Source organism: Aotus nancymaae, unplaced genomic scaffold (assembly GCF_030222135.1).
Source record: "Aotus nancymaae isolate 86718 unplaced genomic scaffold, 86718_ANA_hifiasm-v0.15.2.pri h1tg000059l, whole genome shotgun sequence".
In the NCBI taxonomy this organism is placed as follows: domain Eukaryota; kingdom Metazoa; phylum Chordata; class Mammalia; order Primates; family Aotidae; genus Aotus; species Aotus nancymaae.
Window position 1 is genome coordinate 32759711 of NW_026988473.1, and position 27609 is coordinate 32787319.

General features: G+C 34.7%; 1 protein-coding gene across 8 annotated transcripts in view; it reads right to left on the reverse strand.

Annotated features, from left to right (window-relative positions):
* Window positions 1-27609, reverse strand: part of METTL15 (methyltransferase 15, mitochondrial 12S rRNA N4-cytidine) — a 308377-nt gene that overhangs the window by 102526 nt on the left and 178242 nt on the right. For 4 of the 8 annotated variants that reach the window (XR_010338340.1, XR_010338341.1, XR_010338342.1 and 1 more), the window contains exon 7: window positions 2561-2659. Coding sequence is in view for 5 of the 8 variants with exons in the window: in XM_064365078.1 (XP_064221148.1) it covers window positions 2562-2659 (98 nt within the window). In the remaining 3 variants the exon portion in view is untranslated. Of the gene's footprint in view, window positions 1-2560; window positions 2660-5305; window positions 8664-27609 lie in introns of those variants that run through there. The other 4 variants (XM_064365077.1, XM_012452251.3, XM_012452254.2 and 1 more) reach the window with 2 other exon arrangements.

The following is a 27609-nucleotide window of genomic DNA, read 5'->3' on the forward strand; positions in this document are numbered from 1 at the left end:
ATTTAAATCTAGGAAGACTCCAATCTCTATTTCTTCCATTATTGTCTTGGTATCTCTCATCTACTCTGTAGATGATCGTGGAGGGATTTCACAGTGTTATCCTCACTACATGCACATCCCTAGAACTAACTACCTTGTAAACAATTCGCATGAATAATGGTCTGGCTATAGAATAGAGAGAGAATGATTCAGTGAAAGAATCAGTGCTAGAGAGATGAACTGATTTTGGAGGATGCAATGGAAAAAATATTTTTATGGAAGGATAAACACTAACAAATTTGTAGAGAGATCAGGTAGCTAAAGATGGTGATTAGGGTGTTGGGCCTGGTAACTAAAAGCCAACATTATTAAAGAGAACATTTCTATAATGAATACCCTAGAATAAATAATAGATGAGGAGTTGGATGCAGCATAGATTGTTTAAGAAATGAAGTTATGAAAGAAAACAGAAAATAGGTAGTATTTTGGTAAGAAAAAGAGTCAAGGAGAGATTTAGTAGTTAGTTTGCTTTTAGCAGGGGCCCTTTTGAAAATGTTTGCAGACTGAGGGAAAGACACCAGCAAAGAAAGGCTTAAAGACTGCAGGCGCAAGTAAAATTGACTGAAACAAGTCTTGGTGAAGACAGAAAAAAAAAAAAAGGAGCAAAGATAAACTTTCTGCTGAAACACAGGAGTACAAAGTAGGGATAAAGGAAGAGATTTATAAATGCCCAGATGAAGGCTAAGGGGGTGGGAATTAGAGGAATGCAGTTCTGATAACTTTTATTTCTGTGGCCTGTAAAAGGAAAGATCAGTTTAAGTGTAAGTACATTCATGCATTGCTTAATGATAGGAAATAAATTCTGAGAAGTGTGTTATTAGGCAATTATCATTGTGTGAACAGTGTATTTACAAAAACCCAGATAGTATAGTCTTCCAGATACCTAGGCTAAATGGTATATAGCCTATACAAACCTGTATAGCATGTTACTGTATTGATAATGCTGGCAACTGTAATACATGGTATTTGTGTATCTAAACATATTGAAGATATAGTAAAAATACTAAAAACACTGTATAAAAGATTTTTTAAAAAGCTACACCTGTATAGTGCACTTACCATGAATAGTGTTTGTATGACTAGAAGTTGCTCTGAGTCAGAAAGTTGTGAGTGAATGTGAAGATCTAGAACATTACTACACACTACTGTAGACTTTATAAACACTGTATACTTACTTAGATTACACTAAGTATATAAAAAATATTTTTCTGGCTGGGTATGGTGACTTGTACCTGTAGTCCTAGCACTTTGGGAGGCCGAGGTGGGAACATTGCTTGATTTTTGATTAGGGTATTGCGCCTCATAACTGCTTTACATGCATGTCTCAGTCCATTTTTATTTCTACAAAATTTTTATTTCTATAAAACTCAGGAGTTCAAGACTGCAATAAGCTATGATCCCACCACTGCACTCTAGCCTGGGCATCACAGCGAAGCTCTGTCTCTTAAAAAAAAAAAATTAAAATTAAAACATAAAGAATGTTATTTCTTCAATAATAAACTCACCCTAGCTTACTGTAAGTTTTTTTTACCTTATAAACTTTTTTTACTCTTTGGTAATAATACTGAGCTTAAAACACAAATATGCTGTACAGCTGTACAAAAATATTTTCTTTATAGCCTTCCTGTATAATTTTTTTGTATTAATTTTTTAAATTTACTTGTAAAACTTTTTAGTTAAAAACTAAACCACAAATGAACACATTAGCCTAGACCTACACAGGGTCAGTATAATCAATATTACTATCTTCTACCTCCACATCTTATCCCACTGGAAGGTCTTCAGGGGTAATAATGTATATAAAACTGTCATCTCTTATGATAACAATGCCTTCTTCTGGATGACCTCCTGAAGGACCTACCTGAGGCTGTTTTACAGTAACTTTAAAAAAAAAAAAATAAGTAAAAGGAGTACACTCTAAAATAATGATAAAATACAATAAATTCATAAAAAAGAAACATAGTTATTTATCACCAAATATTATGTATTGTACTGACTGGGAGTGCAGGTTAGTCTTCCACACACCTAGGCTAAAATGTATATAGCCTAAATATACCATTTATATATAGTATATAGGCTAAATGTGATGAACAGCTGCTTCATCACAAACATGTGACTATTACGTTGCCTGTGACATTACAATGGTTAAGATGTCACAAGGTGATAGGAATTTTTCAGCCCCATTATAATTTCATGGGGCCACCATTGTAATTTCATGGGTCTATCATTGGCTGAAATGTTAAGGTGCATGAGTCCACCTATCTTTCACCAGTTATTTTCCCTTTAGGACCTGCAACACACACTTTTATTGTACCTTTTTATTGTCCTCTTCTCACTGGCTTTAAAGTGCAGAATTAGAAAACTTTTTCATAGTCCTGCAACAATCTTCCATCTAATATCTCACAAATTTCTCATTTCCTTTTCCCCCTCAGTAAGTATTTTGGAGAATCTGACTATAAAGACTCTGTAGGTTGGCCACTTACTGATATGAAGGTGTAGGAGGACAAATACTTTCTCTTACCTTAATGAATGCCAAATAACTTCAGCAATTGGTTCCTTTTATCCCATCTTTTCTTATAAATGGAAACTCCACAAGAGCAATGGCTGTGTTTTATATACCCTGTCAAGGTGCAGCAAATATTGTGAGTGTTTAATAAATAATAAATGGGAATGAAATCCCCAAATAATAAAACAGTCTATAACTCTATCAACTGCTGCTAGTGATGCAGAGGCTGCACTTAAAACTACCAAAGGAAAAGACCAAAGGAAAAGAAAAAAAGACATCCTTAACCATAATGCCCAGAAATCTAAGTTACATTTTGGTAAATATTTTCCAGGAAAAGAATAGCACTTGAGTATTTACAATGTGCCCCAAATTGTGCTAACTGCTTTACATGCAAGTCTCAGTCCATTTTTATTTCTGCAAAGAATACCTGAGGCTGGATAATTTATAAAGAAAAGAGGCTTATTTTGCTTATGGTTTTGTAGGCTGTACAAGAGCATGGCACTATCAGTTGCTGGTGAGGGCTTCAGGCTGGATCCTCTTATGGCCAAAGGCAAAGGGGAGATGGTGTGTAATCACACAGCAAGAGAGGAAGTGAGAGAGAAGAGGAAGGCACCAGGCTCTTTTTAACAACCAGCTCTCTGGGAACTAATACAGCAAAAACAATGGTTACTATGGGGATGGCATCAAGCCATTTATGAAGGATTCTCTCTCATGACCCCGACATCTTTTTATTAGGTCCCACATCTAACACTGGAGGTTAAATTTCAATATGATATTTGAAGGGGTCAAATAAATCATCTCCAAAATATAGCAGTGCATTATCTCATTTCATTCTTAATACTTTCAGTTCCTAAAAATTTATCTTCTATTTGATTCACAGCAACCTGAGAAAGTACCAATAATATTCACATCTTAAAATGAAACAAATGAGAATTCAATAGATTAAATAGGATGCCCAAGTTTGTATATTCAGCTATTATATGCAGACCGGAATTCAAACCCTCAGTTTTCGGAGTCACCAGCCAATAACGTTATTCACAATGCTATACAGTCTTCTCCTCAACTTCTTAGCACCTATATGACTTGAATAATAATACTTTTCCTTGTAAAATTATGAGGAATCATATCATTTGATGGTTTAATAATACAAATCCTCACCTGTGCAAGGCAGGCAAGTATTATTGGTCAAAGTATAAAGACGGGGTTTAATGAGCAGTAGTTATTCAAGAATCAGAAATGAAGCATGTCCTCTTGTTTGATTTCAGCTTTGTATTCAACATTTGAGCAATGATATATTTAATAGGACAACTGCTAATGGTAGAAAACTTGTTCAGTTTTAAAGTGACATTACTAAAGAGACAATATCCTGCTTTGCATATTAAAATATTAATTTCTTTTAACTTTGTTGCCAATAATTTGGTCAGATTATAAGAGAAGGAAGTGAAGTGGTCAAAAAGTCACTGCATTTTAAATTTTTTCAAAAATTCATGCTGTAACTAGACTTAAGAAAATAATTTATACATAAACTTTCTCTTAGCATTCACACAACACAGATCATCCTGTATTACCAAACATTACTTGGAGATAGTAGCTATAAACAGATAAAATTTGAGAAAATAATATAAAAATAGTTATGTTTGTTATGCAACCCAGCCTCTTTAGAATATAGTGTTAATTTTTACAAACCGTGCTTCAATCAACATCAAACATATGGTATTGTGGTTATGAGAAAAATATATCTTTGATCAGGGTTTCAAATTTATATATATCAAGCACCTCACAAAATTCTCTGTTTAAATGCTTATCCTTTTCTGTTATAGAATGCTGCTACATAAAAAATATCAATTAGAATACCAAGCAATTATGAAAACCAAATAGAAAAATAGTTGCAGTAAAATTAATAATATGGAATTTTAACTAGAAGCAATTCTTAGTGTTTATCTATTAAAAAGATTTAACATGAAAGGCTTAGTTTATCATGGTATATGCCAAAATTACCTAATATTTCTTTTTCCAGAGATAATTAATGTCACCTCAAAATCACATACCAATGTGAACAGAGAAGGAGAAGGGATGGTATATAAAAAGAGGAAGAGTAGTGAGAAAGGTATTTTTTTTAAATTTCTTCCTAAATAGCTTCTAATATATGCTTGAATGAATTTTTCTCCTTTTTAAGCCATTAAATCTCATTAAGAACTGTCTCATAGTTTTTGAATAAGAGATTTCAAATGAAAGTAATAATATTTTTTAAAAGCCTGCAGTACAGACTCATTATTATCTCTGCTTATTTGAAAACAAAAATTAGAAACAAAAATTTTAAAAACCTCTGATATCTAATACTCTGCAAAGACTATAGAAAATATAATTTTCAAATATTTGCAAGTGAATTTTAAGAAATACTAGTTCATTCCAAAAACCTAATTAGGCATACTATATTCTCTTATAAACTACTGGTTGTAGCACAACAAATAGTTCACTATAAATGAATTTAAGCACAAATCATATATCATATACTACATGAAATAGAAAAGACATACAGATATGATTAGTGTCTTTCAAGAACACCCCTAGACACCTGAAAGAACATAGCAACTAATACACCATTTTAAAAATAAATAAATAAAAATAGGGATATTATCTAAAAACTGTAGTTATTAAATTTTATTTCTGAAGTAATAAACTAAAAACTGTTAAGAACTGATGTACTACACAATGACATTGATACTATGTTAAAATGATTCATAGAAGGCAGTCAAGACAGAGATTCAGAAATATTTTATTAGAAAAGTGATGCACATTCTTTGTAACATCAGCTTTTATTTCTGTGTACTATATGAATTTCCCAAAACCATTCTCCAAAGTCAATCATTTAAAACTCATTCATGTATTTTATGATGCATCCTACAACAAAGACTAAAAAGCAGGCAATAATGACTATAAAACACAGCCTAATTACAGCAAAGTTAATCTATTTTTACACTAAAACATTTTGAAACCAATTTTGTGTTTATTGAAGAATTTTTCTCATGCATATTATCCAAGAGTTTTTTTCTGTCAGAGTATTAGTTTCTTAGGATTGCTATAACAAATTACCACAAACCGGGTATCTTAAAACTGCAGAAATATATTCTCTCACTGTTCTGGAGGCTTGAAGTACAAAATCATGTTGGCAGGGTTGGCAACTGCTGGAACTCTGAGAGAGATTCTATTCTACACATTTTCCTATCTTATGATGGTTGCCACGATGTATCGCTCCAATCTCTGCCTCCAGCTCCATGTGGCATTCTCCTGTGTCTCTATCTTCTCTCTCTCTCTCTCTCTCTCTCTCTTTTTGTTTCTTTGGTTTAAGACAGTCTCATTCTGTTGCTCAGACTGGAGTGAAGTGGAGCGATCTCGGCTCACTGCAACCTCAACCTCCTGGATTCCAGTCTCCTGGGTAGCTGAGATTATAGGCACACAGCCACCATGCCTAGTAATTTCTGTATTTTTAGTAAAGATGGGTTTTCAACATGCTGGCAAGACTGGTCTTGAACTCCTGGGCCTCAAGTGACTCACCCGGCTTGGCCTCCCAAAGTGCTGGGATTACAGGAGTTAGCCACCATGCCTGCCCTATCTTCTCTTATGAGGAACACCAGTCATATTGGATTAAGGGTCTGCCCTGCTCCAGCATAAAGACATCTTAGCTACTTACAACCGCAGTCACAGTTATTTCCAAATAAGGTCACATTCTGAGGCTCTAAGAAGTACATGAATCTTGGGGGAACACTGTTCAACCCAGTGCATTCAGTTTCTATTTGACATAAAAAATAAGTCCTATACTATACAGGATGAAAAAATGACTTATGAAATAGGCGAATGATTGTTAAATATACAAATGTGATCTTTCATTTTCCAATCACATACAGGAATAAGAATTTTTTAGGAATATGTTTCACTAACAAATATGTGTTACGTTCCCCCCAAAATTTATACATTGTTCAAGTAGGATTCAGGGAATTAACCTAGGTGTATTCTCTTGTTTCTATTTCAAGCATATTGTTCTCCAGATTTTTTTTTTCTAATTCTGATTTCCTTGTAGGATTATTCAGATTTAAATAAAGCCTTTAAAATAGAAGTAGTAAACAAGCTTGGTTACTAAAGTTAAATATTACGAGGTAGATAAAATAAGACTGAGATAAATTCATGTATTTAATTCTTATCTATTTTGTCCATACAGTTATGCTGACACTTCATTCACTTGGATTCACCAACTTAAAATTTGTAATCATAATGGAGAATATTTTCTCTGTATTTGAAAAAAGTTTACTGAGCAAATTAATAGTATAAATATGATTTCAAGGTTAACTATTTAAGATAATATTTATTTATATGTACTGTTAATCAACATGTCCCCTTCTTTACCTCATGTACCCTTTGACTAATTATCTCCAACTCATCCTTCAGGTCACAATTCAAGTATCATGTTCTCATACCTGGTTTCTGACAACAGATGAAATACTTACTAAATGGTCTTACAGTACCATTTATGATTTGTTTGTAGTATTTACCACAGTGTCCATTTTATATTGACTTTTGTGATTATAACTAATGTAACTTTCCTCTACTAAACTCTATAGGACATGTACTGTGGGCAATGTATATTGTACTCACCTTTGCTTTTCTAAACCAGTTCAGTACTTGCCTGAATAACTGAATAAATTAGAAGTACATATTACATATAAGAAGTGGACATGTGAATTATGAATCAATCTCATCAATTTGTTAAAGAATCTTCTATCAAGTACTCTTTTCCTGAATAAACTTTTACATTTATTACAGTGACCATATCTTTGTAACAACATTAAGGGAGCACTGATTTTATTATATTAAATAGATAGCTTTCTATTTCAAATAGACTTGGCTGAATTACTTTGATTAGCTCAAATGAAAAATACAAGATTCTAATAAGAGACTTTATTATTTACTAAAGGCATTGTGAGCTATTATTAAAATACAATTGACACGAAATATAAATTCTGTGAAACAATTCTCTGTAAGGATTTTACATTTTTACTTTGGAGTATATGAACAAAATGGCCCATATCATACTGAAAAATCCCTTTAAAATAATAGACTATAATTTGAAAAATGAAATTTTAGCAGTATAATACATATTTAAACTAATATTTTAAAATTTCAAATTTGTAAAACGCCTACATTTGAGAAAGCTATAATAATTATTCACAAGTAGCGACATTAAAATTCATTCCATAATCATCATTATTTGAGCCAGAGAAAGACTGTTGCAAATTGGAATATCTAAATTCAAAATTTAGGACATGCAGGTATGATTATATATCTTTGACAGCTTGAGTTTACATATTTAGATAAACACAACATAGTATTATTTTTTTAAAAAATTTCCTGGCCAGAGGAAGGATTGCATTTCAAGTGTCCAATATGATGCAAAGAGCAACACGTTTCCAGTTTTGAGATGCTGCTGCTCCCTGAGTAGAACTTTCTCTGTCATGCTAATATTTCCTACAGTTTCTTTTTGAGGGAAAAAAAACGCTAAATGCTATCAATTTTCAGACTGTCCCACACTTAAACCTTTATCAAGACATTCAGGAACATAACATGAGTAAAGATTAGATAAATTGTGAGAAAAAAAATTTGAAAAATAAGATGATGGTAACTTATAATTTGATAGCTGCTCTAAGCTTGGCTGAGCGCCCTCTGGGGTTATCTTGTACATCCTCAGATTGTGGACTAAGTACCTTCTTGTGTATCAATTCCCACATTAAAGGAGCTCTTCTCATAGAGACTTCCATGTTTTCATGATCTGAACCCAATTGCGATGCTTTCATCACTTGCTGTCTAACACTTAGGTTAAACCTTTCTGTCATGCTTATTCCAAGCAAAAATCTTTTGACGATGCGATCCTCTAGTGAATGGAAGGAGAGGGCAACAAGACGACCACCAGGTCTCAGAAACTTCTGAGCTGTCTTCAGACCTGTGTGGAGTTCATTGAGCTCATTGTTTACAAATATGCGAAGAGCCTGGAAAGTCCTGGTGGCAATATGAGTAGATCGCTGTAGCAAGTCTTTTCGTGCATAAATGGCAGAGGGAGGAAATGCACCTAGGAATGGATTTTGTAAAGATAGAAAAAGAAGACCGGTAACATTAATATTTTTCACTGTAAATCTAAAGAGTTGTGTGGTTGTATGTATATTTGGTGAACTAAGTTTTCTTAGAAAATTGTGGTGGCATTTCATTCATACTTCCCCTTCTCATTTCCAAGCATTCTTCTAAGGTTTAAAACTATGTGGCAAAAAATCCTTCCGTAACTTATAAGGATAACTGAAGTTGAACAATGAGCACAGAAAGAGAAATGGTGGAAACATATTTAAAGAAATAATAAGAAAATCCTTCTCAAATTTGGTGAAAAACATTAACTCAGATGCTCAATGAACCACAAATACAGTAAACAAAAAAGGCTGCACATAGGCACATCATAAAACTACTATAACCAAAGATAACAATAACAAAAAAATCATGCCAACAGAAAAGAAAATTCATTACATAAGAAGAACAAAAACATTATTAACAGCTAATTTTTTATGAGCACAATGGAGGCCAGAAGATAGTGGAATAATATAAACAGTGTTGAGAAGAGAACTCTGTTTACTAAGAAGGCTAAGTATAATAAGATATTTATCCAAAAATAAAGGTTCAAAGACGTTTTAAAGAAAAAATAGTGAGATAATCCACTGCTAACAGTTCTACACTCAAGAAACTGAAAGAAAATACTTCATGCCAAAATAAAATGATGCCAGGTGATCATTTGGATAGACAGATGGGAATGAAGTGATAAGGTCATAGCTATAAAACATTTTTGAAATAAATTAAAAACTTATATAAATGGAAAACTACTGTATGTTCAATGATTAGAAGATGGCAATACTACCCAAACTGACCTAAGATTCAATGTAATCCCTATCAGAATTCCAGCTGAGTTCTTTGTACAAATTAACAAGCTGATTTTAAAATTCATATAGAATTGCAAGGCACCCAGAACAGCCCAAATAATCTTGAAAAAAAAATAAAGTAGTAGGACTTATATTTATGAATTTCAAAGCTTATTACAAAGCAATGATAAGACCGTGTGGTACTGGCATAGCAAAAGACATAGAAAACAAAAGAATGTAATTGAGAGTCGAGAAATAAAACCATACATACAGAGTCAACTAATTTTCGACAAGAGTGCCAAGACTGCTCAATTGGGAAAAGTCTTTTGAACAAATGATGCTGAGACAACTGAATAGCCACATGTAAAAGAATGTAATTAGATTCTTACATCACATACAAAAACAAACTCAAAATGGATCAAAGACCTAACTGTAAAAATACAAACTATAAAACTCTTAGAATAAAATATAGGGCTAAATCTTCCTGACTTTGAATTTTGCAAAAGATTCTTAGATATGACATCAAAATTGTAAACAACAAAAGAAAAAAAATAGATAAATTGGACTTCATCAAAATTAAAAACCTTTCTCATTCAAAGAATGCCATCAAGAAATGAAAGACAACTCAGAGAACGGGAAACAATTTGCAAATCATATGTCTAGTAAGGAACATGTATCTGGCATATATAAAATAAGTAAACTGCAGAATACATGTATATTATTTATATCATATTTTAAAACATGCATATCAAAACATATATGTCCCATCTACTTTAATAACTGAGATAAGCAAAAATTTCTAATTTTTAAATAAACCAATATAATTTTCCTTAAGTTTATAACCACTGGCATACAAAGATATTAAAGTGTAATGTCCAATGGATTTATACAAATTTTTTTTTTATTTAGAACCATGTTCCTGAAGAGTATTATCCCATAGAGAAGTAGTGTTTCTAGTACAGGTTTGTTCTCAATGAAGATCTCAGAAAATAACTGCAATCTTGGCATTTGAATCTCCTTACTATGTTTCTTAAAGAAAAGTTAATTATACAAGGCTGGCACCTTAGTTCACATTTCAGTAATCTAAAAACCTAGTAGTAAAGTTCAGACACAGCAGATTAATCTTCTTTGGGAACTAGATCAGAGAAGAAGAGAAATAATATCTTACATATACCAGAGAACTGAGAACGTGGTGGTTTAAAGTAAACTATATCAGTGTGGTGGTTCTCTCTTTCCTCTACAAAAATTACTTTGCCAAAAGTCTAAAGAATGTTAGACACCAGGGGTTTTATCTTCCAACAACCAGGTCTCTCAGAAACATGATGTTAACATCAAAACTGAAGAGGAAGGTCAGCTTCTTACCATTTGCTATTCAATTCCTTCATTTTCCAGATAAAGAGTTTGGGTCACTGGGAAACGTGTTTCAGAGTATTCTAAGAATCTGAACAAACATGCAACTATTTATATTTTGAAGCCTGGATTTAGAGGAAGCGTCAGAAAGGTTGCATTCTTGAAGATTTTGCATGATTCAAATTTTGCATAATTCAAAATGAATTTTCTCAAAGAAGAAATGTAATATAAAATACATTTTAATGTATATATATTTTCATATAAAATAGGAAGTAAACATTCATGGAGCACAAGTCAATAAGTACTGTAGCATATTTCTGCTTTTATGGTTTAAAAAAATTTTTTTCTTAGCATTATTTCTAATATTTTGCAGAAATTAAAGGTATGGTTCAACATGATAACTGCTTAACTTTCTTGACATTTTAATGCAGAACTTCTTAATTTATAAAATAATAGAAAGGCAGAAAGCTTAATAAATGTTTGCATAATATTGTCAGTGAATTTTTTTTAAATTAATGAAAATGGAATATTTCATAACAAAAACAAAAAATAACAAAATAATGTGTGAAATCATGGAAGTTCTAATATAAACAACAGCATTGGTTAATTTGACATTAAAGTTTGTTAGACATTTTGGCTTACTAGCTAAAATAGCACCTTCCTGTGGCAGAAGGATGGACATAATTTATAATTCATTTAGTTAGCTAGCTGTGAAACTATGAGATTCCTAATTCCTTTCATTTGACAAAATCAATTTTCATTTCAAAGCATTCACCCAAAGTGAGATTTTATTAGTATTCTGTATTATAGAATTTCAAGTTTATATAAATCATATTCACATTAAGTATATCCCCCAGTATATATGAATCTGCAGTGACAAATTACAACCACTGCAATCAGACAAGGTTTTCTTTGTAAGATCAATTTGGCCTTGCCAATGTCACAAAGTCATGGAGAATGGACATTAAGAGTTTTCAGCTATATATGGGAGTAGATGGTCTTAAAGATAAAAGGGGAACTTAATCTATGAAGCTTTCCTTCTGGGGCCTTTTTATTCTTGTTTGGAGAATTCTGATGTGGATTACGTCTGATGGATTTCCTGGAAGAGATTTCTAGATGTGGTCCTCTCAACCTCGTTAAGTCCCATTGTTAGGGACCAAGAGATGACAAGAGGTCTGTAATGAGCAATGTGTTTTGTGGAGCTTTCTGGTACTTTTCTGGGGGATCAAAGGCTATATCTTTCCTTATTTTAGATAGGTTAAACTTCCAGGGCTATCTTTCCTTTATACTGGTACCTTATGTCTGTAATTTTTTCAAAGCAGATTGTGTAAAATGAAATTAAACAGAAACAAAAGAATATAAAATAGCATGTGATGCTGGGCACAATGGCTCATGCTTGTAGTCCCAGCACTTTGGGAGGCTGAGGCAGGCAGATCTCTTGAGCCCAGGAGTTTAAGACCAACCCGAGCAACATGGGAAACCCTGTCTCTACAAAGAAAGAAAGAAAGAAAAAAACTACAAATTTAGCCACGCATGGTAGCGCATGCTTATGGTCCCAGCTACTCCAGAGGTTGAGGCGAGAGGATCATCTGAGTCTGGGGAGGTCAAGACTGCAGTGAGCCATGACTGCACCATTGCACTCCAGCCTGAGCAACAGAGAGAGACTCCATCTCAAACAATAATAATAATAATAAAATAGAATGGCATGCAATAATGGAAATTGAAGTAATAAGAACAAAACATCAACTGGCAATGGGACACATGGATAAGAAAAAAATCAACCACGCAGGAATAGGAAAGATCTTTGAATTATCAAGTTTAAAGACAATAAATGTCCTGTGCCTCAGAGGAAGCAAAAATAGGTTTTCTAGTGACAGTCACTGCTCAGAGAGCAAGGAACAGAGTTATCTTAGGTATGCACAAACTAGGTAAGAACAGCTGGCTCCTAATTTCATCAGGAAAACAAGATTTAAAAAACTAACAGATTCAATGCCTACTCATATGCTGGACTCTGAATTATGCCACAGGGAGAAAAATATTAATAAGACAGAAAAATGGTCCCTGACCTTGAGGAGCTCACTGTTTTGCAATTCTTCTTCACCTCCTTTACATCTCCCATATACTGTTATTAGAAATAGAAACTGATCTTTCTGCTTTTTCATCTCCTGAGTTTCACCAGAGTCTAGTATGGCTAATTCATTTGAATAGAGTAATTCAAGGAATAGAGTAGGTAAGATGAAAAATCACAATTTGTGTCATTAGGTTTGATGATGAGAGAAAAATCTCCTTTTTGTGTGTTATAGTCCATCAAAGGAACTAGTTAACATAGTACCAATATATATGGGAAGAGGTGTGCTTACCCCTAGTATAGCACTTATACTCTGCTGTAATTACTAGTTTACTTGTCTGTCTCACTCACTTGACTCTGATCTCTTCGTGAACAGGAACTATTTCATGTTCCCTCTTATATCCCTAGTACTTGACAGAGAAGCTTGTGATTCTTAATTCTGACTGTACATCACAGTCACCTGTGCTGCTTTTGACAAAAATGCCTGGTTCCACTTCAGACCTACTGAATCAGTTTCAGGGGTTTATTACTCAGGAATCACCAGTTTTAAAAAGCTTCACAGAGGATTCTGACATGCAGCCAAGATTAAAAACTACTTTTGAAAACACTCAATAAATGTTTCTTGAAAAGATACTGAATAGATAATAAATGAAAAAATAAATAAGTGAATGAATGGATAAAATCCAGGGTCATTAGCACAGTTTCATTCACATCATTGGGTGTGTAAGGCCTGTGTGCCAATCCTGTACATCAAATCTATGTGCCTGAAACTTATGTATAAAGCCTGTGTGTCTATTGAGCCTATGTACCCAAAGCTTATGTGTATAACCTGTGTATCCAAGACCTATGTCTCCCTTGGCCTACAGGGTGGAGTTTAAGGAACATGGCTGTGATTTGGTCAAAGATAGGCTGAGGTAGGATGTTTACAACCTGCATGACTCAGTGAGTTCAGAGCACAGGCATATAACGCCACTTGTTATCACAGCCATGTAGCCGTAACATGGGAAGGCCATCACTTGGCTCCATGCTACTATTGTCTGTAAAAGGTATAATTACTCTGCTGACACTGTGCAGGCGCAGGTGTCCAGAGAAAAAGAAAGTCGGAGTTGTCTGTCTTTGTAGACGGACAGACGGGAGCCAGGACACAGCTCAGCTCGCTCGTGCCCAGAGAGAGAAAGAGTTAAGCTGCTGACCCTGAAGCCAAGGGACAGTCGACCATGAAACTGCAGGCATGTGGGGAGCCACAGAGCCTGAGCAAACAGCTAAAATAAAAGCAAACAGTGTAGAGAGCTATCATAAGAAAGCTGTTGATGAGAGCTGCTGCTAAATAAAATCATCTTTCACCTGCCTACGACCCCGAGTGTTTTCTGCTCATCCACCCACTCCATTTGGACCTCAACATGACATTTGGTATACTCATGAACCTGACAGGGTGAGTCTATAAAGAGCATAATATTCAGTCATATCAATAAGTGACTAAATGAGCAGCATCATAATTTTAGTCACAGGAAACATTATGAAAAGACTTTTGAAATGTCATGATATAGGTCCAGTCCTCTATGCTACTTTTTGGCTAAATGTGATTGTGGGAACCAAAGTATGATTTTGTTAGGGCAAGTGAACTATCAAATTTGCCAGCGATTTCATTGTTTCAATACAACTGATTGCACGCACTTAATTATACCTGATAATGATTGAGAACATCCTTAACTAATCAATTATTTGCACATGCAACAAAGCACCTGCAAATAATTTTAACCTCAGAAACTCCAAGATTGGAAGCCTTTATTATCTGAAGTAGGGGAAATGTTCAAGGTAGACTTTATTTTTGCATATTGCTTTTGGAGAATAAAATAAGACATGAGAAACTGTGAAAGGTAGCCTTTTACAGTTGTTTTTATATTTGAAAAATGAATGCTTAAAAAATTATATAAAATATATAAAATATAATTTATAAAATTATACTTTAAAAAGTCCTCAAGATCTTCAGTGATTTAAGTTCAAGTTTTCTCCCCAAAGATTAATGTACAATATTAAGATGTTATGTAAACTTTTTTTTACTTAACATCTATAAAATCCTAAACCACAAATTTTCTCATTTCTTCAAAATAGCAGAACTGTTTTCCTCCTTATACTTTAAAATAGAAAAATTTGTTAGTAAAACTGACTACAAAAGGAAATTAAAGGCTAATGTACATTTAATGGCAAGATGTTGTCATTTTAAATACACTTTTAAAAGTGAGTGTGTACTAAAACCAGTATGGGAACAAGTTCTAATTTCAATACAATTTTGAAACATTATTTGGCACTTACCTCTCTCATAGTAATGCTGGGAAAATTCATGACATAAGGGATTGACCTTAGCTGTGAAAGAAAATTGTTAAACAGTTCTGCCTTATTAGAGGCACTCCATTCTCACATTCTAGATCAGGTTTGTTGATGGTGGTATATTTTAAGACTCTTGACAGTTTAATATCCTTTCTGTTTTCCTTGTCTCACATCAGCAAATTCTGATGGCTCGATATCTGGGATATATCCAGAACCCCACCATTTCTTACGAGCTCTACCACTAGGACCCTAGTCCAAGCCATCATCATCTTTTCCACACATCCACCAGACTGATCCTTTTAAATACAAAAATTAATCATGTCAGCACCTCCTACATCCCCTGACCTTGCTCTTAATTAAACCTTGGCATGGTCCTGCCTAAGTCCTTTGACCTGTACTTAGAAGATCTGCCTTTGGGCTGGGCATGGTGGCTCACTTCTGTAATCCCAGCACTTCAGGAGGCTGAGGTGGGTGGATCACCTAAGGTCAGGAGCTCAAGACCAGCTTGGCCAACATGGTGAAACCCCGTCTCTACTAAAAATACAAAGATTAGCTGGGTGTGGTGGTTGGGGGGGCGCCTGTAATGCCAACTACTCAGGAGGCTGAGGCAGGAGAATCACTTGAACCTGGGAGGCAGAGGTTGCAGTGAGCTGAGATCACATCATTGCATTCCAGCCTGGGCAACAAGAGTGAAACTCCATCTCAAAAAAAAGATCTGCCCTCATACTTACTCTCTACTTCATTCAAGTATCTTTTCAAACATCACATAATTCAAAAGGCAGTCTCTAGCTATGCTTATGAAAAACAGCACCATGTCACTAGTCCCCTTACCTTGGTTTAATTTTCTTCATAACACCTTATCAAAAACAAATATTTTATTTGTTTATCATCTGTCTCCCTCCATTAGAATATAGACTCAGGAAAAATAGAGACTGTACTCACTACTGTGAAACCATTGCACCAAGAAGAGTTGGTGGATTGAAAGACTGATTACATTTATACTTTCAAGTTATTAACAGTCATTGTTAAAAAAAGAAAAAGTCAAAGGAAGTATTATCATTTGTATATGCAGTCAATAGTTAATGTCACTAGTCTTTAAATTCTGTCTTGAGGGGCAACCGAGAGGTATGCTTCCTTTTTTCTTCATACACCCGTGTGAAAAAAAAAATGTATATGTGCATATATATATATACATATATTTATGAGAATCATCTGAAAAATAATCTACAACTTAGTTAACTTATCCTTAAAAAATAATTTCAGTTGTAGAAATGCATTATAATTCATTTGTTCATTTAACAAATGTTTTTAGTATCAAGTACCAGCCAACTGGAAATACAATGGTAAATAAGATAGAAGTGGTCTCTGGGGGAGCTCACATTGTCACCACAGTAGGAACATTTAGGATGGTTTTTATTTTTTCCATCACAAAAAACGTTGCAGTAAACATGTGAACTGCACATTTTAAAATTCTCCATCCCAGAAAAACTCTACAAAGTAAAATGATAGTCACAGTCTGGGAAAAATATTTCCAACTGTATGTGAATCTTGTATGTCTGTAGAATTGGAGTTGTTAGGTCAAAGGGTATTTATGCCCACTTAAATTTGGATCAATATTTCTAAATATGCTCTCTAAATAGATTATACCAATTTACTTCCATCAATAGTATATGAGCAAGTCCATCTCCTCACATCCTTACCAGTACTAGAAAGTATCACTCTTTAACCCTGACTAGTTTGATAGTAGGTAAATCTTAGCTTACTGCTGTTTTTTCATTTCTTTGGTAATTAGTAGGGTTGGACATCTTTTTAAATCTAATAGTCATTTGATTCCAGTCAGAAATTGCTTGAACGAATCCTTTGTCCATTTTCTTGATATGATGTTGGTCTTTGCTTTATTGATTTGGAAGAACTGTTTATAAAATAAGGATATTAACACTTTGTAAACTATTTATATAGTTGAACATTTTTTTTTCCTGAACTGTGAATGCCTTTTAATTTTGTAGAGTTTCTGCCATACAAAAAATAAAAATTTTATACAGATTTTGTTTTTTAGGTAGTTTTAGGTTTTATTAAATTTAGGAAGGCTTTTCCCACTATAAGATTATAGATATAGTCAACTCTATTTTTTGATGTATTTCTGGTTTTATTTCTTACATTTAAATATTTAATAAACACTAAAGTTGTTTTTTAGTATATGAGGTTGGAATCTATTTTTTTTTAAATGAGACAGTCAACTATCCTATTTATTAAACAGTACATTCTCGTCCTACTCATTTGAAGTACTCTCTTGATCATATACCACATTTCTATATACAGATTAATCTGCTTCTGGATTCTCAATTGTGTTCCATTGATGAATTTATTCTATTTTTCTTTGCAAATGTCAGATTATTTTAATTATTGATTATTAAATTTTTTTCCAGTAAGTTTTGCTATCATGTGGGGCAACTTTCTCCCCATCATTGTCTTCCCCCCAGTGCACGATTATCCTTCTTTTCAAAATTATCTTGGGTATTCTAATGTATTTATTACTCCAAATTAAATTTAGAATCATAGTATATAAAAATAAAAATTTTGATTAGAATTATAGTAAATGTGTAAATTTACTGGAGTAAAATTTAATTATCATAATATTGAAGCAAGGCATCCAGGGAACATAGTATTCCCATTAATATTTTATACATCTGTTATTAAAGTTTAATAGTTGTCTTCACCTAAGTCATGGTCATGTTACCTGCAAGCACTATGTTTATGTATATACATTTTAATCACTCCTATGAAAAAGCATAAGAAATGACAATACTTCTATTACAAAACATTGTGTAATGAAAATGTCACTGACTTTCAGAAAAAGGGCTCTAAGTTCAATTTTCAGATCATTCATTTTTTTATGGCTATTTATGTGGAGTAAAACATTTTACTTCTGAGTTTCTCCATTATAGGATGAAATAATAACACTTCTTACAGGATTATTGGGAAAATCATGTTAAAAAATGTTCAGAGCATTTACTGCATACTTGGCATAAAGTAGTCATTTTATGAATGGCATAACACAGTTATTTACTCTTCTTAGTTGTAATATGCAATAGGTAGGAAGGGGTTTTGATATGTTAATTTAAAGGTTCTGCCAAGCTGATTCTACTTTCAGCCTGGACTAATGGAGAGTGGGTAAGATAAAGGGCTACTGAAAATCCCTGAAGTATCTGAGTAATGCTTATTCAAGTTAGGTATTGGACTAAAAGATTTCAGTACCCAAAATGAAGTATAAAATTTTTCTAATGTATAAATTAATAGAACATTCTCAAATTTACAACGTAGTACTTAGGTTTTAAAAGTATAAAGACTTAGAACAACATAAGTATGAAAAATCTTTTTTAAAAAAAGTTAGTGTTTACCCTATTTAGTAACTGATGCTAAGAATTTTAAGGGACCAAATTTCATCAATCTAAACCTTCCAGGTTGTATTTAAACCACCTAGCCAGAAGATTATTTTCTATTTCGCTTGCCACCTGAGTTCTATACAACTTGTATTTGGGCATTTTAAGAATGCATTTTTGTTTTTTTTCTATTGTTTTCTTCTGTGCCTAGTTTTCATGGAGCACCTTTCTTTTTTTCGGCGGCGGGGGCGGGGACACAGGGTCTCACTATTACTGACCAAGCTGAAGTGCAATGGCATGATCATAGCTCACACTGCAGCCTTGAACCCTGGGCTCAAGTGATCTTCCCATCTTAACCCCCTGAGTAGCTGGAACTATACATGAGCATCACCACACCCAGCTAATTGTAATTTTTTTTTGTAGAGACAGGGTCTCACTATGTTGCCCAGGCTAGTCTTGAACCCCTGAGCTCAAGCGCTATTCCTTCTACTTTGGCTGCCCAAAGTGCTGTGATCATAGGCATGAGCCACCATGCCTAGACTTACTTTTTAAGCATGGCTCTACAAGGCTAAAATATATTGGAGTCATTTTAAACCACCCTCTTTGTTTTCACACAGCTCAAACAAACAAGCAAAACTCCACCAAGTTTATTTAGTCTGCCTATCAACTGAATTGAATCTGAGGTTACTAGAAATCGTATGGACTAAAAAGATGTATTACCCACAATGCACTAAACACTGGGGATTAAAACATTTCTGAATCCATAGTCCTTGCTCTCATGAAATTCAAACCTAATGAAAAGAATGACATGTAAATATTGTGATAAGTGCTATAAAGAAGAATTGTACATGCTATTATAAGAGTGAAGAGGAAAGGCAGAAGAACACTGACCCCGTCTTGCACAGCATTTTCCAAACTTCAATGCCCAACCAAACACCAGTGTGTCTGTTGTCAAGTATGTTTGGGAAATGTAGCATGTTACACTCCTTTTTCCAGGATTCACAATGCCCATTAACACTGTAAAGCTCTTAAGATAACTGTATAACTTTGTTTACCCAGAATTTCCCAACTTTTTGATAAGAAACTATTTTAATTTTAATAACCATTCCACAGTATTTATTTTCTGGATAACACACTTGGGAAAATACTGGAAGTAGACTTTGTTTTAATCATGTTCCATATATTTAATTCTTATAAAAATTTAGAGAGGTAAGAAATAGATATTCTGATTTTCTAATTTTCATTCAAAGGTGTCAAACTGAGGGGTTAAATGTATCTTCTCAAGTTCACAGGGATTGTAAGTAGTCTGGTTTAGATAGTTCATCTCAGATACTTTCTAGGAAGTCCAGATCAGTATGAGTTTTCTCTAAAAAAAAAAACAAAAACTTTTATTTATTTTATAATATATATTTATATTTTTTCAGTGTCCTAAGAATGATGTTGAGCTTTGTGTTTATGGGTACTCAAAACGAAGCAACAATTTTAAGATGATATGTTCACCAAGCCATCTCATCTTTTTCCTGATTAGCATTTAAGGAAGTTAAGATGAGATAACTGGGATTAGAGTGATTTCCAGAAGCTCTAATTCCATGTCTGCTGTTTTATACAAGGATCTCATTTTCTGGGAGAAAATGAGTGTGGAATCTTTAAACCTGAATAGCCTTTTACTGAGAGATGTTTTAATGGAAGCCAAATCACTTTGCATCGAGTTGCAAGTTTGACTTTCTCTCCACATTTCCCTTGGGGAGATGTGTATTGTCAGGCCTAAAGACAGCGCATCTGGTGAAGGCGGCACTGCCCTCCTCTCTTATCCTGGGAATGGTAATGAATATCTTTGGCTTTTGTCCTTTTTGTTCTATTGAAAATAACTTATTGTTAGCCCAGGTTATTTACTGTACATTTGTCTCTTTTTCATCTGCTGTTTTGATAGTGGATTTAAAAAAGAATCAGTTGCTACTGCTGCCATTGTCAAAACTTACGGGCAGGTACTGATTACACGTGTTTGATTAAGAATCTACACTCATCCAATGCAGTACATATGGGCTTTTCTTGACTCACTAGGAAGGGAGCCTTTTACAGTTGTTTTTATATTTGAAAAATGAATGCTTCTTATTCTCCAGTTAAGCAAGATGAAAAGAACAAACTTGTATACAAGTGTAATAAAAGGCTGAGATGGCTAAAACCTTAGGAAATTAAGCCCAGCTTCTTAAATTTTGTTTTACTTAAAGCTTCTTAAGAAATGTTGATAGAGAAGACTAAACTTTTAAAATACATTTGTTGTTATACATTTCTTATAAATACAGTATTTTAGCAATGAAAGAACAGTGCTTCTTGTTCTCATTACTGTGCTTCTGCACATACTGTTCCTTCAGCCTAGAATGTCTCCCTCTTCTTGTACTTTACATTACTTAATACTCAATAATGTGCTGTCTTCTCCAGGCAGTTTTGCAATTATATATATATATAAATCAAATTATTTACCACTCTGTACTACTTGTCTACCAACTTCCACTAGGCTGTAAAAGGTCCAGAGACCTTTTCTTATTTTTCTTTATTTCCCCAATCCCAGGTTTAAGGTCTGGTGCACAGTAGGTGGCAAAGAAAAAGTTCTCTCAATAAGAGATATCCTTCAAGTCCCAGACAAAGATCAACATGTATCATAAACAATATTCTGAATACAGAAATTCATGAACTCCCTGAAATCTTCATAAGATTTTGCATGTACCTGCAATTTTATGTGGAGATGTTGTACTGCTTCCATCAAATTCTTACATGAACTAGCAACCCACAATAGGTAAATTTCTGGTAAAAAGCAAATTGGGAGTTAGTTACTTAGCTGAGTTTTTAGCTTACAACTTACCACTTTAAATGATATCATCCCCAAAAGCTTATGTATTTGTTTAGTTTTGTTTTTCTTTACCTCCAGGAATATTCTACCACTTAGCATCATCGGAAGCACTGATTAGAACCCCGTTTCATGCACACTATCAGAAGTTGGGAACTCTATCAGTGATTTCAGTTTTCTTATGACTTACAAAGGATTTCACATAAAGTAAGAGAAAATCTTGCTTAGTGACAGTCTGCACTACATATAATAATAGAACTCAATTTGAATGTGAAAGCATATTTCATTCATAAAAAGTACCATGCTTCTGGCTAGATAAATGATTTGAAGTCTCAGAGAGAAATTGTAATTTTTAGTTCTGGGATACCCTTACACTTTTTAAAATTTAATACATTCACGTGTTTAAATGTATTGAGATTTTTAAGCTTGTGAATGAAATTAGCAACGTGCTGTGGCTGTCAATGTGATGCATTGCAATTCCCCGAGTGGTAGGGTTTAAAAATTAATTCAGCTCTTGCACCTGTTTGCCGGCATTCGGCTGTTGAATTTCCATCACATTTAATAAGTCTTGGTGACGCAACTCGTGTCCTTTTGCCTGGGCTCCTTTAATATAGTGTTAAATTCTCACCCATCTGAAATTCAAGTAATATTACAAATTTCAAACAGTTAATTAAAATCTGTGAACTTCAATGGTTCTGGATAAAATTGGCTTTACTCAGTGAGGTTCCTTTTAAACTTCTTCACAGTCTCATCTAATCCCCAACTCCTACCAGGTTAAGTCTGATGACAACATGATCTCACCATGGGTGGTTGAGATTTACAAATCCTCATATAATGCGGGGGGGAAATAAAGTTATAAGCTTGAACAAAAAGGCAACGAGGAACATTAACTGCTGAAATGAAATAAGAAACATGGCCCAGAATTAAAGGAAAGAACTGAAATTTTTCATACATTATTCAATAAAACAAATTCTATACTACCGTATTAGTCCATTTTCACGCTGTTGATAAAGACATACCCAAGTCTGGGCGATTTACAAAAGAAAGAGATTTAACTGGACTTACAGTTCCACGTGGCTGAGGAAGCCTCACAATTATGGTGGAAGGCAAGGAGAAGCAAGTCATGTCTTACATGGACTGCAGCAGGCAAAAGAGAGCTTGTTCAGGGCAACTCTCATTTTTTAAAACCATCAGATCTCATGAGATCCATTCACTATCAGAACAGCAAGGGAAAGACCTGCCCCCAAATTCAGTCATCTCCCACAAGGTCCCTCCCACAACACATGGGAATTATGTGAGTTATAAGATGAAATTTGGGTGGGGACACAGAGCCAAACCATATCATTCTGCCCTGGCCCCTCCCAAATCTCTTAGCTTCACATTTCAAAACCAATCATGTCTTCCAAACAGTCCCCCAAAGTCATAACTTATTTCAGCATTAACTTAAAAGTCCACAGTCCGACGTCTCATCTGAGACAAAGCAAGTAAGTCCCTTCTGCCTAGGAGCCTGTAAATTGAAAGCAAATTAGTTACTTCCTAGATACAATGGGAGTATAGGTAATGGGTAAATAGAGTGATTTTAAATGGAAGAAATTGGCCAAAACAAAGGGGCTATAGGTTCCGTGAAAGTTCAAAATCCAGCAGGGCAGTCAAATATTAAATATTAAAGTTCCAAAATGATCTCCTTTGAATCCATGTCTCACATCTAAGTCATGCTGATGCAAGAGATGGATTCCCATGGTCTTGGGCAGCTCCACTCTTTGCAGGGTGTAGCCACCTCCTGGCTGCTTTCACAGGCTAGTGTTGAGCATCTGCTGCTGTTCCAGGTACATGGTGCAAGCTGTTGGTGGATCTATCATTCTGGGGTCTGGAGGATGGTGGCCCTCTTCTCACAGCTCCACTAGGTAGTGCCTCAGCGGGAACTCTGTGTGGAGGCTCCCATCCCACATTTCCCTACCACACTGCTCTAGCAGAGGTTCTCCATGAGGGCCCTGTCCCTGCAGCAAATGAATGCCTGGGCATCCAGGTGTTTCCATACATCTTCTGAAATCAAAGCAGAGGTTTCCAAACCCCAATTCTTGACTTCTGTGCAACCGCAGGCTCAACACCATGTGAAAGCTGCCAAGGCTTGGGGCTTCCACCTCTGAACCAACAGCCTGAGCTGTAACTTGGCCCCTTTTAGCCATGGCTGGAGTGACTAGAATGCAGAGTACCAAGTCCCTAGTCTGCACAGAGCAGGGGGGTCTTGGGCCTGGCCCATGAAACCATCTTTTCCTCTTAGGCCTCTGGGCCAGGGATAGAAGGGGTGCCGTGAAGACCTCTGACAAGCCCTGGAGATATTTTCCCTATTGTCTTGGGGAATAACATTTGGCCTCTCATTACTTATGCAAATTTGTGTAGTCAGCTTGAATTTCTCCTCAGAAAATGGGATTTTCTTTTCTATCCCATTGTCAGGATGTAAATTTTCCAAACTTTTATGCTCTGCTTCCCTTATAAAACTGAATGCCTTTAACAGAACCCAAGCCACCTCTTGAATGCTTTCCTGCTTAGAAATTTCTTCCCCCAGATACCCTAAATCATCTCTCTCAAGTTTGAAGTCCCACATATATCTAGGGCAGGGGCAAAATGCCACCAGTCTCTTTGCTAAAACATAATGAGTGTCACCTTTGTTCCAGTTCCCAACAGGGTCCTCATTTCCAACTGAGACCATGTCAGCCTGGACTTCACTGCCCATATGACTATCAGCTCTTTGGGCAAAGCCAATCAACAAAGCTCTAGGAAGTTCCAAACTTTCCCACATTTTCCTGTCTTCTTCTGAGCTCTCCAAACTGTTCCAATCTTTGTCTGTTACCCAGTTCCAAAGTAACTTCCACATTTTCGGATATCTTTTCAGGAACGCCTCATTCCCAGTACCAATTTATTGTATTAGTCTGTTTTCATGCTGCTGATAAAGACATACCCTAGACTGGGCAAATTTCAGAAGAAAGAGGTTTAATTGGACTTACAGTTCCATGTGGTCAGGGAAACCTCACAATCATGGTGGAAGGCAAGGAGAAGCAAGTCACATCTTACCAGGATTGCAGCAGGCAAAAAGAGAGTATATGCAGGGCAACTCCCATTTTTTTAAAACCATCAGATCTCGTGAGACTCATACACTAACAAGAGAGCAGCACAGGAAACAACTGCAACCATAATTCAATCATATCCCACTGGGTTCCCTCCCACAACACATGGGAATTATGGGAGCTACAAGATGAGATTTGAGTGGGGACACAAAGCCAAACCATAAAAACTACATGTCTTAATTTGCTCAGCATAGATGGGATACCTCTAATTGAATCATGATTCCTTTTACCTATTTAGGTGGTCACCATTACATTTAATTATTGGAGCTTTAAGGAATGATTGAAGCCTATTTGCCAGATGCTGTGAACACAAGGCAGAAGTCTAAGCAGGAGGTTCTAGCACATTTGAGACTCGTTACAAGACAATTTATTTGAAACCGTTATGCATATTCTACAGGGCATGCAGTATTGCTCCCAGAGTTGGGCCATTTGCACTTCCCAGAGTTCGAAGATGGTAAAATACAGGTGATTAACAGTGCTTCTCTTTTTCTTGATGTCAGCACATACTCATAATCAATCCTTGAACTCAAAAGTTGCCTGCCTTCCTGCAGCATACTTACTAGCAATAGAACACTTCTCAACTGTATTACAAATGCTCTTCAAAAACTATTTCTCTCTCCTACTGACATATAAGCTTCCAGAAGGTAAAGGTCACGTGTTTTCATGATTTTTCTCATAACAGTCTTGTTGAAAGACCAACAGACTATCTAACTGAATTGAAGACTACATATAAAATTCTCCAATGTTCAATAGCATATGGATTTTAATTAAATCATAAATTATAAATTACCATTTTTCACTCACATTCAAATTCAATACTGAACTTCCTCCTCCAGCTTTTATTTTCCTACCTGCTCTGTCTCACTAAATTGCTCTAGAAATAGTGACCAGTAAAGGCTTTTGGTTTCTAGAAGGACATGTATATATTTTGAAAAGCATGTTTCAAGGGCTAAAGGTATATGTGTGCTATTAATCTCACTTAAAGAATTTAGCTTAGAAAATATCCTCCTTCAAAAAAATCCCTTAAATATGACCAAATTATTTATTATATGGCTTTTAATAATAGCTCCCACTTCAGGGCCAACTATCTAATGATAAGTAAATAAATAAATTATGGTATCTCTTACTGATATCTAGTATACTGGCATAAAATTTAAGTAATATAATAAAATAGTAAGTCAAAATATCCAAAATTATACACATCTAATCATTCCAACACAAAAAATGTGAGAATAACTAAGGAGATAAAAGTAACATGCAAAAGCATATTTATGTTATGGTGGTAGAATAATATTACCGGTTTTTAAGGTTTTTTTAAAAAAATTTCCTAACAATTTTGTATGATATATAAACAAAGATACTTTTATAATAGAAAAATAAAGATCCTGTACTTTATAATCTTGAATTTTCATTATCAAATCATGAATTAATTAATCATCATTAATAATTTATGATCTTGATGAATGCATGATCTTTCTGATCATGAATTCAGGATCCCAATGATCATGAGTTTTAATTATTTTGTATGTGTTTGTGATGTTGATTTTATCAACAATTAGATAAGGTAAATTATTTGTATTGTTTTTCTTTTGTCAAGTACCTATCACATGCCTAGAACTAGGATAGGTAGTTTTAAAGGGTAATTTCTAATCATTACAATAAACCTATAAATTAGAAACCATTATCCTATTTTAGAGAGGTTTAGAATAGTTATGTCATTTGTTCAAGTTCACACAGCTAGTAAATGGTAGAGATGAAGTCTGAACCTAGGTTTTTGTATGACTCCAAAACTAATTTATTTTTCTATTACTCAGTGATATAATAGAAAGCAGAGACATGAACTTTGACTAATAATATGAGAGTGAAGGGGCTTAAAAAAAAAAACAAGTCCTATGATTGGAATGTGTTCCCCAAAGTTCCTTTGTTAAAACTTAATGCCCAATGCAACAGTACTGAGAGATGAAACCTTTAAGAGATGATCAGGCTCTATCCTCATGAATGCTACTATCTCAGGAGTACGTTAGGTCTTAAAGGAGTGAACTCCTGATAAAAGGATGAGTTTAGCCCCCTTTCCTCTCCTGCATGCATGCTCTTTTGTCCTTCTGCCTTTCTGCCATGAGATTGGACATAGTAAGAAGGTACTCACTAGATGCTGCTCTTTGATTTTGGACTTCTGAGCCCCCAGAACCATGAGACAAATAAATTTCTGTTGACTATAAATTACCCAGTCTCAGGTATACTGCTATAGCAGCACAAAATTGACTAAGCCAACAAGAAAAAAGAACAAAGCAATAAGGCAGTGCAGTATATTGGCTTGGTAGTTTGATGGAAAAGTCCATTTTTCATCAAAGGAGTACAGAGATGAAGTCAACAACTTTTAGTTCCTATGTGGTAGATTATCTTCAACTTCTGAGATAGATACCTGAAGCCCACAGGGCTATAGACTAATGTTTTACAGGAGACTATGCATAACTGTCAACATTTTTTTTCTTCTTTTAGGAAGCAAACGTAGTAGCTTCAATATCATTATAGATATGCTGCCTCTAAAACAGTTTAATGAATAATAACTTGACAACAGAACTCTCCATTCAACAATCACAACTTAAATTATAATTAATGATAAACCACCTTCTCTTGTCAAATTCCAAGCTTACAGCTTACTGTGTGAGGTCTAACATGTCACTTGGCTAATGAGCTGCTGGTGTACTTCAAATAAGTTGGCAGCCCAACCTAAGGGTTCATTAATGTGATGATAAAATAGCAGCTGGAAATAACAATTTCAGCATAAAAGGAATACTTCCCTCTGTCTTAGTCTTCTTACATTACTTCTTAAGCTTTAGGTTCCCAGTCCCTTGACTGCCACTGATATCTCTGCCTGCTGACATCTTAACCAACCCTTGAAAGAGCAATGTAGCTGCTACTGGTAATAGGAAGTCTTTTCTGATGAATCCATTAACGAAATTTGTATGACATTGTCCAATTCACTCATTCAATTACCCACTAACTCACTTATTCTTATGT